Raw genomic sequence first — 19,232 nt, forward strand, 5'->3', positions numbered from 1 at the left:
TTTTGATCATACCCATTTTTGCCTGGAATTTACCTCCAATGTTTCTAATTTTCTGGAAGAGGTCTCTTGTCCTTCCTATTCTATTGTCTTCTTCCACTCCTGCACATTGCTTGTTTAAAAATAATTCCTTATCTCTTCTGGCTAACCTCTGGAATTTTGCATTTAATTGGGCATATCTCTCCTTATCGCTGTTGCCTTTTGCTTTCCTTCTTTCTTGGGCTACTTCTAGTGTCTCAGCAGACAGCCATTTTGCCTTCTTGGTTTTCTCTTTCTTTGGGATGTATTTTGTTGCCGCCTCTTGAATAATGTTGCGGACTTCTGTCCAGAGTTCTTCCGGGACCCTATCTACTAAGTCCAGTCCCTTATATCGATTCTTCACCTCCACTGCATATTCCTTAGGGATATTAGTGAACTCATAGCTAGCTGATCTGTGGGTCTTCCCTAATCTCTTTAGTCTGATCCTAAATTGTGCAAGAAGAACTTCGTGATCTGAACTACAGTCAGCTCCAGGTCTTGTTTTTACTGACTGTATAGATGTCTGCCACCTTTGGCTGCAAAGGATGTAGTCAATCTGATTTCGGTGTTGTCCATCTGGTGAAGTCCATGTATAAAGCCGTCTCTTTGGTTGTTGGAAGAGAGTGTTTGTTATGCAGAGTGAGTTGTCTTGGCAAAATTCTATCAGCCTATGTCCTGCTTCGTTTTGTTCTCCCAGGCCATGCTTACCTGTAATTCCAGGTGTCATCTGACTGCCCACCTTAGCATTCCAGTCTCCCCTGATGAAAACAATGTCTCTTTTAGGCGTGTTGTCCAGTAGGTGCTGCAGATCCTCATAGAACTGCTCTACTTCAGCTTCTTCAGCATCTGTGGTTGGGGCGTATATTTGGATCACTGTGATGTTAGATGGCTTGCCGGGAATTCGAATTGAGATCATTCTATCGTTTTTTGGATTGTATCTAAGCACTGCTTTAGCCACTTGACTATTAATTATGAAGGCTACTCCATTTCTTCTGCGGTCCTCTTGTCCACAGTAGTAGATCTGGTGATCATCTGATGTGAAGTGGCCCATTCCAGTCCATTTCAGTTCAGTGACGCCCAAAATGTCTTATCTTTAATCTTGACACCTCGCCAATAACCACATCCAATTTGCCCTGGCTCATAGATCTTACATTCCAGGTTCCAATGGTGTGTTGATCCTTAGAACATCGGATTCACCGTTCACCACCAGCACCATCGGCCACTAGCCGTCCTTTCGGCTTTGAGCTAGCTGCGTCATCACGTCTGGGGCTAGTTGAGCTCATCCTCTGTTCCTCCCCAGTAGCATTTTGACCCTCTTCTGATCTGGGGGTCTCATCTTCCGATGGTATACCGACATATCTCTGGTTGTACTGATCCATTGAGTTTTCACGGCAAGAATACTGGGGTGGGTTGCCATTACCTTCTCCAGGGATCGCATTTAGTCTGACCTTTCTGTCATGACCTTCCCGTCTTGGGTGGCCCTTCATGGTTTAGCTCATGGCGTCATTGAGGTGCTCAAGCTCCAGCACCATGACAAGGTAAAATCCTTTGCTGAAGTATGGAAGAATAGCCCATACTTAAACTTTGCTTGTTGATTTGGATTTCTTGCTGTTTGGTTTATTTTGTTGGTTTGTCTTTTTTTCAGATCAGAGGTCTTAAAGTGTCCAGTTCCCTCACAAGACAACTCAGAACAGAAGACAAATGTAGCTGTGGAAGGACAAGATATCTTATCACTTATACAGCAAGATAGAAGTTCACCCACTGGTGGTGCAGGAATATTGGAAAATGGTAAGAAGGGGACAAAAATCTTCAGCTCTTACTATAGAGCTCTTTAGTGGAAAAGAAACCTCTAAACATCAAGGGTGAGGATTCTGACTGAAGAAAACCTCAGGAGGGTAATTGATGGTACAAGTAAATGTCCACTAACCCCTCAAGAGTTTCTTCAGAATATACTGACTGTGTTTTTAATGGCCTCACACTATTATGGAAAACTTGGAAATGGTGATGTTTGTTTCTTTGAAATGATTTTACAGCATTGAACATATGTTGCCTCAGCCAGGACTATAAACACAACAATGTAGGAAGACTTTCTAATAGGAAGGCATGAACTGTAGTGCTAATTTTTATTCACGTATTCGGATTCATTTAATCTTCCCTTTGGAGCAGAACTAGAAAGACATAAGCATAGTTTCTGGGTGAATTCTTTTTATCACAAAATGAAAAGGCACAGCTGTTTTGTTTTCCTGGGCCAGCAAACAAGAGTTCCCTGCAAATGTGGATCAGCCATTACAGGATAAAAAGGGACAGCTGAGCTTACAATTCTTCACCCCATCAGCTGAATTCAAATGGAAAAATTGTACATGTGTCTGTTAAAGGGGGCAGTGTTTCCTCCATTGCATCCTATTTGCTCTTTGTTCTTGCTTTAAAAATGGTCAGATTTATCCAGTGAGTGAGGATAATCGGTTAATCATTTCTGTCCATTTCATCTTACAGTAAACACTGCAGACCATTTCCTTTTCCAGAAGACTTGCTTCTGGAAAACTACCAGTTCACCTCCTGGAATGGCTGAACTAACACATTCTGGAAGAAAAATGGAACAAATGTTCCATTCCCAGAACAGGGTTTTTTTCACATAACTAGACTAACGCTGTTGCTGAAGTCTCCTGTTTGGAATGCTTGGAATGTTGGCTTTTGCCTCTGTAGAATGGAATCCCAGATCTGTAGTTTATTCTCCAAGATTATCCAAAATGTACTCGGACATGAAGTCATAGAGTTGGAGCTTTTCAAACTGATTTAAATTTGACTTTTTCCAATTGATTTAAATTTGTCCTTCATCAATAATTCTTTTTTTTTTTACATAATTTCTATGGTGCCTCAGCATAAGACTCTGGGCAGCTTATAAAAATGAAAGAAAAACAGAAAAATGAAAGCAACATAGTAGTGAAAACTGTGAAAATGTAATAAATACAACCAATAAAATAATATAGTGCTAGCAGCCCCCACTATAGATTATGTCCCAAAGCCTGATGAAAGGGGATAATCTCTCTCCTGAAGGTTAACAGGGAGGGGCCCTTCCTTACATTAAAGGGCAAGCTGTGGTTGCCTAGCTTCTTGGTTCTTTTCCCACTTGGTTTCACAGGGGTGGGAATCCTGCAGCCTGCTTCCCTAGATTAAATGTGTAGCCCAGGAAGTTTGTGATAGCATGTGAGGGCGACCCTGGGGAACAGAGGGAAGAGATGCTGCCTAGGGAACGATCAGATAAAAGGAAAGGAGTCAAAGAGAGGGTACAGCTCTGAAGAAGAAACTTGGGAAAGACCCGCCCTGAACACTCAAGTGATAAATAGGGAGGGCGGGAGATTTGTACTTCCAGACTTGCAAGATTCCGTTAATGTAGCCTTACAATAAAGTAGAATTAATTCATCTAGCCATGTTTCCTGTCTGGTTTCTTGTTAGCCTGGAAGGGCTGACAAGATTCAGCATGAAGAAAATGGTCCCACAATAACTGGGACGACTGTTCCAGAAGATTGTGGCCAAAAAAATCAAACTCTCATCCCCCATCATCACAGTATGTAACCATCTACTTAGGAAGGAATGGAATTACTATAATTAGTGCCTTCAGCCCCTGGTCCTCATAATGTTATCAAAGACTGCTGATAAATCTACCTGGACCAGAAGGGATGTACTCCCCCAGTCAAGGTGCAGGCATAGGTCATGCCCAAGAATGATCAATGCAGTTTCTGTCCTATGCTTAGCCTGAAATCTAACTAACAGGTATCTAGATAACCAGTTTCTTCCAAGACTTTCTAGGGCTCAGTTATCTACTCCAAAATCTTCTCCCAAAAGAGAATGTTGGAGATGGAGAGAAATTATTCAGTACAGCTGGATTAAGCGATGGTCTGTTAAGCAAAGCTATTGGATGGCATTTTCCCATGACAGTGTAGGCCCACATATGGATATATACCCATGATCATGTTTGCTCGTCATGATTATTGCTTTTGTCTCTCCTGCATCTTCTGAATATCTTTAGTGAACCTATCAGCACCCCTTGATCAATAGAAAAAGAGGATGCTTAAGGCTATCACATCCAGTGCTCTTGCTGGGTTTGAATTCCAATGGTTAATGAGGTATGCAGTGGAATTACCTGTATCATTAGGAAAATCCACAAGTATCTGCAGACTCACCCACCTGGGAAAGACCATCCTAACTGCCCCTACCACCCTGCAGAGATCACATGGAAAGTGATTTCACAATGGCAAATTATGGATGGAAATGTCCTCCATCTTCAGATCACAAACCAACATCTCTGAGTTGGTCAGGTATGACCTGGAATAAGCCATGACTGCTACCATGGCCATGAGATCCTGGACCACTCCTTATCTTCCCCTGGGCATGAAGCTCTCAAGTAATTGCATATCCCACCCCAATTCAACCCAACATACGTATTCTATAAAGGGACTGAGGTAGAACCTTTTCCCAAAACAACGTTAGGACAGCTGGAACATAATGGAGTGTACAGAAGAATCTAGTGAGAGTGAGCATTTAGCACAAGTATCTCCTGCTGCCATGGGTTGAAATACAACCACCAGATATTCCAGCTGGGTCACCTGCTCAATGTGGCAGCTATAAGACTTTTTTTTAAAACCATTACTTTAGGGGTTTTGTAACTCACTAACAGCTGTTCAACATTCTTATACCTAGCAGGGACAGGGAGAGAATGAGAACATCCACACACAGCCGAAGATATAAAGACTTATTTGCAAGCATGGGATGACTCATAAACTACTTTATTATATGCTTTATTTTCAGTGCTTTATAACTTTTTGGGTTAAATGAACCGACATAATTATTAATAATTTAATTGCAAAACAGTATAGTAATGACTAAGTACATCTGTATGCTTAGGACCAGCTTTTGTTTAGTATATAAGATACACAGTTTCTGTGGGCTTTTTTTAATATATATACTAACATTAAAAAAAATTGCGTAAGATGGAGTTTTGGTTTTAAAAGTCAGAGACTTTAAAAATTAGAGGTTTAAGAACACATGCTTCTAACAAGCATCTATGACAAGCACATGACAGAAGTTTCCTTTAAAAGAATGTGAGCAAAGATGAAAAAGAAATAGGGTAAATATGCTTATTTCCTTATTTCCTTATGCCTACCTGGATGCACTCCCTACAACTTCACAAGGAGCTTTGCTCTTAGATCATTCACTTCTGTAAGGCTTGTCTTTGGTTTCAGACTTGAGTGCCTCTGTGCATCCGGGTACCAGCATCCATCAGTGTAACTGAAAAAGGTCAGAAATGCTGTCTCTGCTCTTGAATCAAACAACCACCAGATTTAAACTTAAGGTTTGATGTGGTTTAAACTAGGCTAGTGCAAAAGCAACATTTAAAGGAGACAATACGCCCCCAGCCCCTATTGTTTGCTTGTTAATATATGTCACAAATCCCATAGTGATTGTGATTCTTACAGTTGGGTAGATACAACATCTGCTTATTAATTAATCATCTGGGACAAATGATTACATTCAAAGAAAAGCCTTGAAGTTGAAAGCTTATACTAAGAACATGAATATATGAGACAACCATGTGTTTGAACTAATGTTGGGAAATAAGCATTTTACTAATAGTGGATTGTCTACTTCACATAATTAGAGCTAACATTCCAACACACACACACATGCCCTACTTTTGTTATTGTAAACAAGAAAGACAACTTTGTTTGCAAGACATTCTTTGCCAAGCTTGTCTGGCATTTTCTGTATTTTTGGTTTTACTACAGTGCCCTCTGCTGGACCAAATGGAAAGCATTCAACCATTGTCACAGCATTAGAAGCAACAATGTTTATAGAGCAATATTAGAAGTCCCACTTGAAAATAGTACTTCTTGCTAGCAGAGTGTTGTGTCCTTTCATCCTCTTCTCAAATACCTGACACAGAGCTGACACAAAATAACATGTGTTCTGATTCAAGAGGCAATCCCTTGTATGTTTTCTCAAAAGGAAGATCCAGCTTTTCTTAGGAATAAAATACTGTCTTCTGGTTAAAGAGAGATACCTGGTTTTAAAGAGACATTTGAAGAAAATATTAAACCAGCCAGCTTAAGCTGAAGCCCTTAGAAATTTAAGCAACAGCTGATGAACCCATTCTTTTGGCAGCAATTCATCTGTGCAGGAAAAATAGGGCTGTGTTTTTTTATTCCCCTAGTGACACATACAGTGATTAACTAAAAAAACCTGACACCTTGGCTCGCAAAATAGCTACTTGCAACAAATGTGTGAATAATAGCCAGCAGCAGTCTTTACAAATGCAGTTTGTAAAGAAATTTGTGTCAATAAAACAGGCAATCATCTAAATTATTCAGCCAATATTGCTCTCCCTTGCAAACATTTTCTGGAAATTTGATTGAAAGACTGCCTTAGCCTAAAGCTCTTCATTTTCTCTGGGTGAGAATTTCAGTGCGTGATATCAGTGCAAAAATAAATCCCCTCTTCTCTGTCTACATGCCATAAACAGCTGGTAGAACACGTCCTGCAACAACTTTCCCCCTGAACTTGAGATCCCTCCATGATCTTGCCCCCATCTTCCCTCCATTCTTATATCAGACCCTTTCCGTCTTTGCTTGGCCATCTCCATCATCCTCACTCCTCTGAAATAACTCAGCCTTTTCTCCTTTTTGGGTGGGTGTGTGCTTTCGAATCATTGTTGACTAGTCTCCGCAGTTTTCTTTGGCAAGATTTGTTTGCCATTGCCTCCTTCCTAGGGCTGAGAGAGTGACTAGCTTTGTGCCTAAGGCAGGACTAGAACTCAGGGTCTCCTGGTTTCTAGCCTGGTGCCTTAACTACTACACCAAACTGGCTGTCACTCTTCTCCTTTGCTCCCCCCTATGTTGAAACTGCCTTCATAAAAACTGTCTCCATTCCTTCCTCCAGCCCACTTTTTCCATTAAGCCTCTGCTAATCCCCAGGCCTTCCTGTAACAATGGGATTCCTTCTGTACAAGATGTTGTTCATGCAGTTGTGCAACTTCAGGAACACAATTAATGGAAGTTCCAGGTATAATTGATTTCCATTTTTTAATATACTACTTTCCCCATCTTTTTCTTTACACACATACAAATCTGTTCAAGAGGAAAGCACAAGACAACCCTCTGTATGCAGTGGTGGTTACACTGTTGGGGATTGGCAAGGTTTAATAAGAAAGTTACTATATATAACTACAACAGTTGCACAATCAGCTGTTGCCGTTCTCCTATCAATAAATGTTAAACTCCTTAAGGAAGGGGACTTTCCTTTTTATAGAGGTCAATACACAGATATCTTCAGCAAAGGATCGTTACCTTGTCATGGTGCTGGAGCTTGAGCACCTCAATGATGCCATGAGCTAAACCATGAAGGGCCACCCAAGACAGGAAGGTCATGACAGAGAGGTCAGACTAAATGCGATCCCTGGGGAAGGTAATGGCAACCCACCCCAGTATTCTTGCCGTGAAAACTAAATGGATCAGTACAACCAGAGATATGTCAGTATACCATCGGAAGATGAGACCCCCAGGTCGGAAGATGGTCAAAATGCTACTGGGGAGGAACAGAGGATGAGTTCAACTAGCCCCAGACGTGATGACGCAGATAGCTCAAAGCCGAAAGGATGGCTAGCGGCCGACGGTGCTGGTGGTGAATGGTGAATCCAATGTTCTAAGGATCAACACACCATTGGAACCTGGAATGTAAGATCTATGAGCCAGGGCAAATTGGATGTGGTTATTGGCGAGATGTCAAGATTAAAAATAGACATTTTGGGCATCAATGAACTGAAATGGACTGGAATGGGCCACTTCACATCAAATGACCAGCAGATCTACTACTGTGGACAAGAGGACCACAGAAGAAATGGAGTAGCCTTCATAATTAATAGTCAAGTGGCTAAAGCAGTGCTTGGATACAATCCAAAAAACGATAGAATGATCTCAGTTTGAATTCAGGGCAAGCCATCTAACATCACAGTGATCCAAATATACGCCCCAACCACAGATGCTGAAGAAGCTGAAGTGGAGCAGTTCTATGAGGATCTGCAGCACCTGCTGGACAACACGCCTAAAAGAGATGTTATTTTCATCACGGGAGACTGTAATGCTAAGGTGGGCAGTCAAATGACACCTGGAATTGCAGGTAAGCATGGCCTGGGAGAACAAAACAAAGCAGGATATAGGCTGATAGAATTTTGCCAAGACAACTCACTCTGCATAACAAACACTCTCTTCCAACAACCGAAGAGATGGCTTTATACATGGACTTCACCAGATGGACAACACCGAAATCAGATTGACTACATCCTTTGCAGCCAAAGGTGGCGGACATCTATACAGTCAGTAAAAACAAGACCTGGAGCTGACTGTAGTTCAGATCACGAAGTTCTTCTTGCACAATTTAGGATCAGACTAAAGAGATTAGGGAAGACCCACAGATCAGCTAGATATGAGCTCACTAATATTCCTAAGGAATATGAAGTGGAGATGAAGAATCGATTTAAGGGACTGGACTTAGTAGATAGGGTCCCGGAAGAACTCTGGACAGAAGTTCGCAACATTGTTCAGGAGGCGGCAACAAAATACATCCCAAAGAAAGAGAAAACCAAGAAGGCAAAATGGCTGTCTGCTGAGACACTAGAAGTAGCCCAAGAAAGAAGGAAAGCAAAAGGCAACAGTGATAGGGGGAGATATGCCCAATTAAATGCAAAATTCCAGAGGTTAGCCAGAAGAGATAAGGAATTATTTGTAAACAAGCAATGCGCGGAAGTGGAAGAAGACAATAGAATAGGAAGGACAAGAGACCTCTTCCAGAAAATTAGAAACATCGGAGGTAAATTCCTGGCCAAAATGGGTATGATCAAAAACAAAGATGGCAAGGACCTAACAGAAGGTCTCTTTTTAATCTATCTCTTTTTAATCTGTGGTAGAAAATGGCATACCATATATACTTGTATATAAACCCATCTGTGGATAAGCTGACTCAATTTTTTAACCAAATTACCATGAAAAATGTGCCACCCACAGATAAGCTGACCCGCATTTTTCACGGTGTTTTGGTTAAAAATTTGAGAGTCAGCTTATCCATAGATGGGCTTATACACAAGTATATACAGCATATACAGGTACTTAGTATTACCATATATACTTATAGACAAGCCCATCCGCAGATAAGGTGGACCCAGTTTTGGGAGTCTGTTTTGGCACCTAAAATTCTCGGCTTATCTGCGAGAATATACAGTATAACTGGCGCTTGTGTGTTTCAGGTGATGGAGGATTATGTCCTCTTTTGTTTGGCAATGAATGACTGTAGCATTTGAACTAATTATTCCTAAAATTGTTCTTTCTTAAACCGAGTTCCACAAAAAATATTGCTACTTAAATAAGATGATAATAGCGATTATCTTCTTTGGGGGGGTTATTGTTGTTTATTTCCAGTGGAAGATCAGATGTTTCGTTCTGTGGAAGGCCAGGCTGCATCAGATGAAGAAGAAGAGAAATGGACAGGAGACCAGCAATCCCAAATGGCTGAAGTGAAGAAACTCCTAACTAGATTTCCTTGTTGCAATAGTGGGTAAGTTTCAGTGTGTATGTGAAATCATATTTGCATCGTTTGTTCTTGTTATCCTTTCTGACAATGCTATTGTGCAACATAACAAAACATTACAAGTAGAGCAGCTTTGGAATGTGTGATGCAGTTACACAGGTAGTTCTCGTTCAGCAACCACTTGCTCAGCGACTGTTCAAAGTTACGATGGTGCTGAAGGAGGGGACTTCTGACCATTCCTTGTAGTTGTGGCCATTGCAGCATCCCTGCAGTCATGTGATCATGATTTAGGCACTTGGCAACCAGCTCATAATTATGATGGTTGCAGTGTCCCACGGTCACATGGTTGCCATTTGTGACCTTCACCGCCAGCTTCCAACAAGCAAAGTCAGTGGTGAAGCCGGTAGGAGGTTGCAAATGGCAATCATGTGACCGCAGGACACTGTGACTGTGTGGGATTCACCTAACAATGGCTAAATTTGAGTAATAAAATAAATAAATAAATAAACTGGGACTGCCGGAACTGCTGTCATAAGTCAGCATAGTCGCCTGACATCACACTTTACAACCGTGTCGCTTAGCAATGGACTTGCCAGTCCCAATTACCATGGTTAAGTGAGGACTACCTGTATAAAGCAGTCATACATAAGGTTCATTAGTAATTGTCCTTTTTTTTTTCATGCCTTCAAGTCATTGTTGACTCCTGGTGACTGCCTGGAAAAGTCCCTGCAGTTTTCTTGGCAAGATTTCAGAGGTGGTTTGCCATTGCCTCCTTCCCAGGGCTGAGAGAGAGTGACTGGTCACCCAGCTGGCTTCATGCCTAAGTCACCCAGCTGGCTTCATGCCTAAGGCAGGACTAGAACTCAGGGTCTCCCGGTCTCTAGCCTGATGCCTTAACCACTGCACCAAACTGGCTCTCAAATTGTCCCCTACAGCCTGTTAATCGAATCCATCTGATTCAGAAAAAATATGCTAGGGATGAGAATGAAGTTTCCCACATTGCCTTCTCTGGCATCTACAGAGTTCAGATGGAATCCCAACTACTGGGATTCAGCACCAGTGAGAAATGCCAAAGACTATAATCTCAGAGAGCATACAGGCCTGTTAGAGCAGAAGTGCTCATTGTGAACCAAGATGGTTTGATGGCTTCTGCTGCAGTCTCTAATGCAACTGAATGTACAAACATTGATTTAAAACTTAGAAAAGAGCTTGTTGGTTTGCTCTGTTGATGAACGGTCGCTAAAGGAAGTTGATAGACATTCCTCCATGAAGGCAGCAGGAGCTCTCTGGGAATACTCTTAAATCCCAAGTCGATGCTCTTACCCTAGTCAAGAGATCCTTTTAGAGGTGCACATCTCTGAACTCCATTGTTGTAACCATTCTAGATTAGTGGCATCATAGTTCCAAGTCAGAAAAACCTAATAAAGATAACAATAACAATAACAATGTCTTTCTTATACAGGTGAATCATATACCCTAAATTGTTATATAATGTTTAGCAAATGGTTTTACCTCCTAATGAATGACTGTTTAATGTTTAATTGTTAGACTACTAGGATGGAGAAAAACAGTCACCAGAATTCTCCTCTCTCTAGATGTGATGACACACCCACGAAGCAGCTGAGGTCCTTTGGAAATGCCAGTAGCAGTGGCCATGAAAACTCCCTCGTGGAATTAGTCCAGCGACTCTCAAAGTTAAAAGAGGACTTTGAGATGAAAGGGCAGGAAGAAAAGGCCCTGGAAACAAATATGGAAGAGGTAAATTCATCTTGTATTCTGTCTTTTCAGGAGGTGCGTTACTTCCGATTTGTTGGGCTGCTTATGTACAAGGGCTGCTTATCTCAGAATTTCTTTTTCTTACCAGACCTGCTTAAATTTGGTCAAAAGCCACTTTCACTGATATCACGTGCGCATTTCAGGACAAGAAGTTTCAGCTGTGATAGTGTTCAGCTCAATTCTTACACAATTCTTTAATTCAAAGCTACTGCCAGTGCATAATTTCATGCACTCTTATATAGTAATCTATTTACTTACTATCTCTTTATCAACAAGCCTCTAAAAATGCAATTATATTCTATTAAAGTATAGGACCAGTGTACATCCTTATGTTACCAGATCTCAACTACTAATCAGCTCCAGCCAGTATAGTCAGGGATAGTGGGATTTTTACTTTGACAGCATCTGGATGGACATAGGTTACCCAGCTTGATCTTATACTACACTTTGTAGGCTTGTGGCTCATACTGTGTATTTATTGCAAATGTCTATTTATATGTGAATACACATATTTCATTGTAAAAGTAGCTGTGTTCCTTCCTTCCACTGCAAATTCCACCTCTTCCAATTTAAGCTGTTAATATTTCTGAAAATGGAAATCTAATGCATGAGTGGAATTAGCAACTTCCCAATTGCCACTTTAGATCTCCCCTTCCTTTCTTTAGTATTTTATCCATTCTGTGCTGTTATGAGGCATAGTTTATATCCTGAGGAAATTGGAAAGAATTATTTGATTTGCCAAGTGGTAAATCTTTTTACACTTCCAGAAATCACTTCTAAACATCTCTAGATCTCTGAACTTCTGAGACCTGGATAGAAATACTAACTTGCTTATAATTATATATGAATATTTCAGGTTAATTCTGCACCTAAGTGGCATGGCAGGCTTCGTTGTACATCTAACACCAAGTCTTAAAAAGAAGTGTAAAGAAAAGAAACAAACTGGAAGTCATTTCAACTCCAGGCAAATCAAGAATAATGGGCACCTGAAAGGATCAATAATTGATCCAATCTTTTTCATCTCCTATGATTCTACAAAAGCCAGAAGATGAAAAAGGCTGTTCACTTTGTTTCCTTTTTAAGTGTATTCCAATAATGAGCTGCAGTTAGAGAGCTTTTTGCAAAGAAAATTTAATGAAGGTGTCAGATAACAGATGATATATTGAAGAAAACATTAGTCAACTCTGAAGATAAGTAGATATTTTGCTAAGCCGAGAATTACAAAATGTTGCTGGTAGCATAGACATCTGACAGTCGCTAGAATATAGTTTTTCACTGACCAAGAAATGTGCCTTATCTATAAGGAATTAACTGTAAGCATGCATTTTCTAGTGTATTAAATACATGAACACTGGAACAGCTTTCACAAGGATTTAGATAATCTTAATGTAGACAAGGGATTGGTTTAGACATAATGATAATGCAGTACATTTAAAACCAGCCTGTAGTGTTACATACATTCCAAAGGAGTTTTAAAGTTGGATAATAACAGCCTATGCAGTAATTATAGCACATTTACGGTGCTGATCAGGAAAACAGTTGAGGCTGAATTAGTAGCAAACCCAAAGTAGTAAGATCCTGGGAATTCCTTCACTGGTTTTGTTATTTGTGCAAAATGCAGGTAGCCAGTGAGTTTTGGGATACTTGCTTAAAATCATCTTGTTGCATTTTCTTTGTTTATCTAACAAAGAAAAAATGGGCAGAAAAAAAATAGAACATTCTGGAATCATTTTGCAGGAAAGTGACAAATTCCAGCCTCCCTTTGGATGAAGGCATGTGCGTCATACAGGGAGCCGGTGCTGACGATTTCAAGAATTCTGTTAGCCGGGAAGGCAGGAACAAGATAGTGTAGTGAAAATAATCTACCGCAGTTTCATAGTTGTCTCAGGAAAGAAAAATAATTTCTAAACCAGGCTGCTGATCAGATGGCGGTAATGTGATTGCTGACGAGAGCAGGCAGTTATTTATGTGGGGTTTTTTACTACGAGAGGAGTATGGATATAGGAATTTAAATAACGTGTTTAATAGTTGGGAGGGCTATGTCATCTTTCCATACTGCAGGTTGATCTTGAAGTCAGAAGATGACTTCATTTTAGAGTAACAGAGCTAAATTAACTTTCAGCTGATGCTGTCATATAGCCAATTAAAATATATTATACTGTAGCTCTGAAAAAAATACAGTGGCTTTGTTAGAGAAATTCTGGATGGATCCTAGATTATTGCATGCTTTATTCAGATAACACTTGTTCTTCAGTTACAAAATATTGATTACAGTAATATTTCCTACCAATTTTAATTTAGAAATTAACAGCAGCTTTTCCTTTCAGTTCCCTCTCAAGGTACTCCAGCTATGGCTGGAACTGCAGTAAAAATGAACAATGCTTACAAAAAAGGATAAACAAGGACTAGGAACTGTAAAATGTATGCCTCAGGAAGTTTTGTTTTAAACTGCAGTAAAAAAAATCAATGGATTAGACTTCTGTTTTGCTACAAGCAATTGCAGAGAGTGATAATATTTAAGGATGCAGCAAGGATTCTCATTGCTTGTTACAGCAACTCCGAATGAGGTTTAGTCTGAATTGTTAAAATGTAAGCAGGGATTCAGATAGCAAATAAATGTTTAAGTTGGGCAATCTTCCTGCATGGCAGGCTATAATATCTCAGCCAACGCATCAATAGAATCCTAATCTATAAGATGTTCTTTCTTGCATTAATCCCAGTAATACAATCATACCATGTATGAATTGTAAAGGATTTTATAGGTCATCTAATCCAACCCCCTGTTCAGTGCTGGAATGGCAAAGTCATTCTGTGATTTTGTCCTCCAACTTGGTTTCATCTGCAAATCTAATCAGCACGCCTTCCATTCCATCTTTTAGGTTATTCATAAGGATGTTATCCATGGCTTTGGGACAAAACAAGCTAATAGCCCAAGTGGTGCACAATTGTACAATGCCAACAGATAAGAACAGTCATGCAATTTATCTGGGTTGGAGCCAACTTAGTGGGACTCATTCTCATGATATACTCCAAGCCTTGTGAGCATATTGACCATTTTAGACATTTCCACATTTAACATTTCCTCATAATAAGTAAAACTGCTTAATATTACAGTAATCAGAATTCATTAATTGTAATTCAGATTACAGTTATTCACAGACAAAATCCCTGCTATATTATTTAGTCAATTTATTAGTCATCTCAGTTGCTGAATATTAGAGTATACAGTAATTGGATTCTGTGCAATGTGCAGTGCTCAGAAATTTTGCATCTCTGTATTAGTTGACTCCAAATGTTAATATTGCTGTTAATTATGCTTATCAAACCTCTGACACCATTTTGACCCATTTCCATATTTTTAACTGATCAATAAAACCAATACAGAATATGAAGCAAATGTGGAAACGGGATGTCTGAAAACTAATTTTGGCCTGATTTCCATTTCAGGAAACCAAAATAATTTGCTCTGTGTTTTTGTGCAAATCATGTAATTTTCTTATCTTGTCTTTCTTTATTAAACAGAGGGACTAGTGTTGCTTCCACATTAGCCCTGTTTTCTGGAAGTGCCATCCTTTTGTTCAGTCTCTATGGAGCATCTGGACAATTCCATTCATCCATTCCATTCTAACATCTTCTGCACTATTCTGCCACTACAGAAGGAGGATTAGCCATGAATAACATCTTTATTGTTCCTTAAATAACATCTCCTAATTGCCTCGACATTTTGTGTTCCAAAGTAGAAGTATTGGGGCTTTAATTACTGGATTCCCCTAATTATTTTTCTTCTCTTTCTTCAAATAGCAGAGTAGCATATTTCACTATTTAAAAGAAAAGAAAAGAAAAGAAGGCCAAGAAACTAAGGGCTCGAGCCCTTCCTCCCGCAGGCACAGAAACTGTCACTGGGACAGCTAAAAGAGGTGATTTAAGAAGCGGCTAGTAGGCAAGGTGTCACTATTCTTCCTCTTACCTGCTCCTTTAGAACCATCAAGAAGCAATAACACGGGCTGAACAGAAAAGGGGGAAACTTGCTATCAACATTGCTGAGAAGTTTGCTGAAAAGGGCATATTTATAAGCAAACATTTATAGCCAGGGGAAAACTTTCATGAGGGCTGGGATGATGGGAACAGAATATCTGGGGGGTCCCTGGTTTCTTAAGACAACCAGGATGACTACAACCATGTGAAGGGACATCACTGAATAATGCATTGAGTCATTAGACAATCACATGGAACCTCCATTTTAATTTTATTTTTAGTATTCTAATATGGTATCAACCTACTACATTGCTCTTCCATCTTACTCATTTTCCTGTGACTACAAACTGTAGTGAAGATGCTAGCTTGTAACTAAGGCGTTAGTACTTCAAATTATGATTAGGATAGCATTGGTGAGGCATGCCGTTTTAATAGAAATGTAAATAATAAATAAAATAAATAAATGCTGTTTTTTATCTGTTTACAAATTACATTTAAATTCTGATATTCTCCAAATCAATAGAAATATACAGAAAAGGAAAGAGACTTTTGATTGCAATGATTGCTTGTTTAAACCCTCATAATATTGTTCAAACTCTCCACCCTGAAGATCACCACATTTAAGCCATTTAACGAATGGAACTTAAGATTTGCATCTCTCTTGTGAGATTAAACCATATTCCTGAAGGAACTGTATATGTTGGTGACAAAGAAAGATTTCTTGGAATCACCTGGTAAGAATTTTCAAACAAAGAAATATTTGACTGTTTTCTTAAGGTTAACTGTGTGTCAGCCTTATGCACTATACCTTGTAACCAATCTTTAAATCATAATTACCTGAGCATGCAAACAGACCGAAGCAAATATTTTCTCTTCTGCTTAATAGAGTTATAGAATTGAAAGGGGCCATTTATGTGTTGAAGTCCAACCCACAGGTCCAAATCAAAGCATCCCCAACAAATGGCTTCCCAGCCACGGCTTGATCATATAAAATGAAAGGAAAGCCCAAAGTTCCTCTCTGAATAATTGGTTTCGTATTTAAACTGCTCTTAGGAAATTTTTTCTAACATTCAGTTGGAATCTGCTTTTCTGTAACCCACAATTATTACTCTGTGTATTGCATTTTGTGCTGGTAGAGAATAGGCTTTGGCCTGTGACACATTAAATGATACATTTGAAATAATCAAAGGTTTTTCACAGAAGTGCAGTTTGGTCTGCATTTAATAAGGTTATTCTGAAACAGTTATGGTTGAAGGAGAATTATTTTATTATTGCTTCAACAGGAACTCCAGATTTATAGGGGCAATGAAGCTGTGGAATAGAATTAATCGCAGAAGGCAATTCTGTGTATGTTGCTTTCCTTGGAAATTATATGTGCATGTAGAAAATATATTTGGAATGGCAGCATTTAAAATCCCCAGTTGATCCTAACTACATCAAGTAGTCAGCAAGATACCAATAAAATAGGAAATCACATATTTGTGCACACATCCTACTGACTATATTTTTCACTGACACATTCCATTTAGTAAAATTAATTTGAAAACAGACTTCTGAGGCATCTACCACAGACTCAGGCAGAGAAGTCAGACTTTTTATTTTTGTGTTGCACAATACTTTTCATGTCATCTGTTGTTGTCCAGATGAAAGGCCCATTGCTAGGGGAACTACAGCAGAAGGTGGAGGAGTCTGAATTGATGAAGATGGAATTCCAGATGTTGGAGACAGAGAGAGTAAGGCTGTCACTGGTGGAAGAAAAGCTCTTGGATGTTTTACAGCTGCTTCAGCAACTCCGGGACCTGGTATGGCCAAAAAAAAAAAAAATAGTGGGAGAAGTAACAAGCTTTGATGCCACTCCTCGGTATGGATGGACCACCTCTGCAATTTTCTGCCAGGTCTTCAGTAGGCAGACCTTATCTACTATCACACTGGGTTGCTGCAAAAAAGCTCAGCTGTAGATAGCTGTATTAGAAAAGGAAAACCAGAACATCCAGGTGAATAACTTTCCATTAGAGATATTCAGGCGCTCTCTGCAATTTAGAGCTAGGATGGTTTAAAGTAGCAGTTAATATCTTTCCCGTTGAGAGCATTTGACTTTGTATATAATTACTGTAAGAGCTTCTGATCCAAATCTTACCTCTGCCTTGAATTCTCTTGGTGACCTTGAGCAAAGCATTCTCTCTCATATTGATCTGCAATATGGAGCACTATCTTTTTAATATGGGCTATTTTATGGCTAGTTAGATTATATAAGTGAAGAAAATGCTGTTCAGCGGTTAAATATGATAAATGAGCAAAAAGGAAACAGGGTGGAAAAAGGTAGTCATAGAATTACTTCACGCCCACACACAGAGAGAGACACTTCATACCTGGCTTGTAAATTAGCAATAGAAGATCCAGCTTTCTTCCTTTTGCTTTTTTAAAAACAAAAATAGCTTTGCTATTAGCACTCCTAAGGTAATAGGTTTGTCCAGCTGCACAAATGTAACTTAAAAAGGGTGGTGGCATTCTACTTTCTAGTTCCAGATGTAGTTGCTTTAAGTCTAAGAGAAAAGTTTCCTAAGTTTATGAAACAAACTAAATCTAGCTGTGAACAACTTTCATTCCAATTGATCTACTGATAAATAAATACATACATAATTCTTGTATGTACTAGAAAATACAATGCACACCATTCAAATAAAAGATGTTGTTAAAGAAAAGTACATGATCTTCAGTTGATAGGGTATTGTTATAAATAGTTTTTCCCCCTTTTTAAAAGAAAATTAAGTATGCAGGTAGATAAACTGATACATGAAAGAGGCAGGCTCATTACCCTGCCAAACCTGGGAATATAGACACCCAGACTACACTCTGACATTATATAAACCAAGATATGAATGCGACCTGAGTACATATCAGTACACTTCGTATAATGACTTGCAAAGTAGTCTCTAGATTAGAGATCTCTATCTGGCATAGAATAGTGTTACCATGCTTGGGACTTTCCAGTTGTCACATACTGCCCAAAACGTGCCCAAATTACTAGTACTGTTCTTACCATTAGCAAGGAATGGTGCCTGTGATACCGGTACAACTAAGGCTGGTAACCTCCTCTATATCTTCTCTATTTTATCGAAAAGCATTATGTGAAAACCTCCATTGACCAATTGGTGGCAGAGATCAGTATCTATGGGACCATCTGGTGACAACCTTGTCATGTGGAAATTGTGACTTAGTAAGAGGAGTAAACCCTGTACAGCATGAATTAACAAATGAAATGGAAGAAAAAGAGATACATTGTATGACTGAAACTGAGAAAGGTGAAAGATGTAATAGAAATGAATAAAAATAGTATCAGCTTATGGGATGGAAAGTAAAGGGATGTTAAATTATGAATCAGAAGGCTAAAAGGTATGCCAAAAATTTGAACTGGTGTAATTTAGCTTGCATGGGGTATGTATGAAAGTGCTAATTCATAGATTGGAGCTAGCTGCACGCCATTCTCCAAATAGCACGCGCTATTCTTGTGATGCTTCAGAAGGCCTCAGAAGCTTTCCAAAGGCTTTCCAAAGCATTGCAAGAATGGCACACGCTATTTGGAGAGCAGTGTGTGCTACCTGGAGAACGGCGCAAGCAGCCTCAAGACAAAGGCCGGGCACGACCAGCAGCTGCCTTGCAGAGGGCCAGGCTGGGTGGCCTCGTCAGCAGCGGGAGGAAGTCAGCGAAGGTCAGCCGAGCCCACAGGCCTGCGGAGTGCAGGGCGGCAGGGGCAGTGGTACCTTTGCTCTGTGGTGCTGGGGTGGCTGGCCACGGTACAGGACTTGAGGCAGCACTCCTCAGCAAGGGGCTGAAGTAAAGTGAAAGGATGAAGGTGATGAGAGGTGAGAAAGTTACAGAATGAACTGCAGTGG

The 19,232-nt window shown here is 39.8% G+C and overlaps 1 protein-coding gene across 2 annotated transcripts in view; it reads left to right on the forward strand.

The window, feature by feature from the left end:
- The window catches only part of EFCC1 (EF-hand and coiled-coil domain containing 1), a 95,416-nt gene that overhangs the window by 66,287 nt on the left and 9,897 nt on the right, over window positions 1–19,232 (forward strand). Inside the window, exons 3-6 of one of the 2 annotated variants that reach the window (XM_063291820.1) lie at window positions 1,661–1,803; window positions 9,480–9,615; window positions 11,184–11,346; window positions 16,983–17,141. In XM_063291820.1, the coding sequence (XP_063147890.1) occupies window positions 1,661–1,803; window positions 9,480–9,615; window positions 11,184–11,346; window positions 16,983–17,141 (601 nt within the window). The remainder of the gene's footprint in view (window positions 1–1,660; window positions 1,804–9,479; window positions 9,616–11,183; window positions 11,347–16,982; window positions 17,142–19,232) is intronic. The other variant, XM_063291821.1, reaches the window with a different exon arrangement.

The sequence above is a fragment of the Candoia aspera genome, chromosome 2, assembly GCF_035149785.1.
Source record: "Candoia aspera isolate rCanAsp1 chromosome 2, rCanAsp1.hap2, whole genome shotgun sequence".
Classification (NCBI taxonomy): Eukaryota; Metazoa; Chordata; class Lepidosauria; order Squamata; family Boidae; genus Candoia; species Candoia aspera.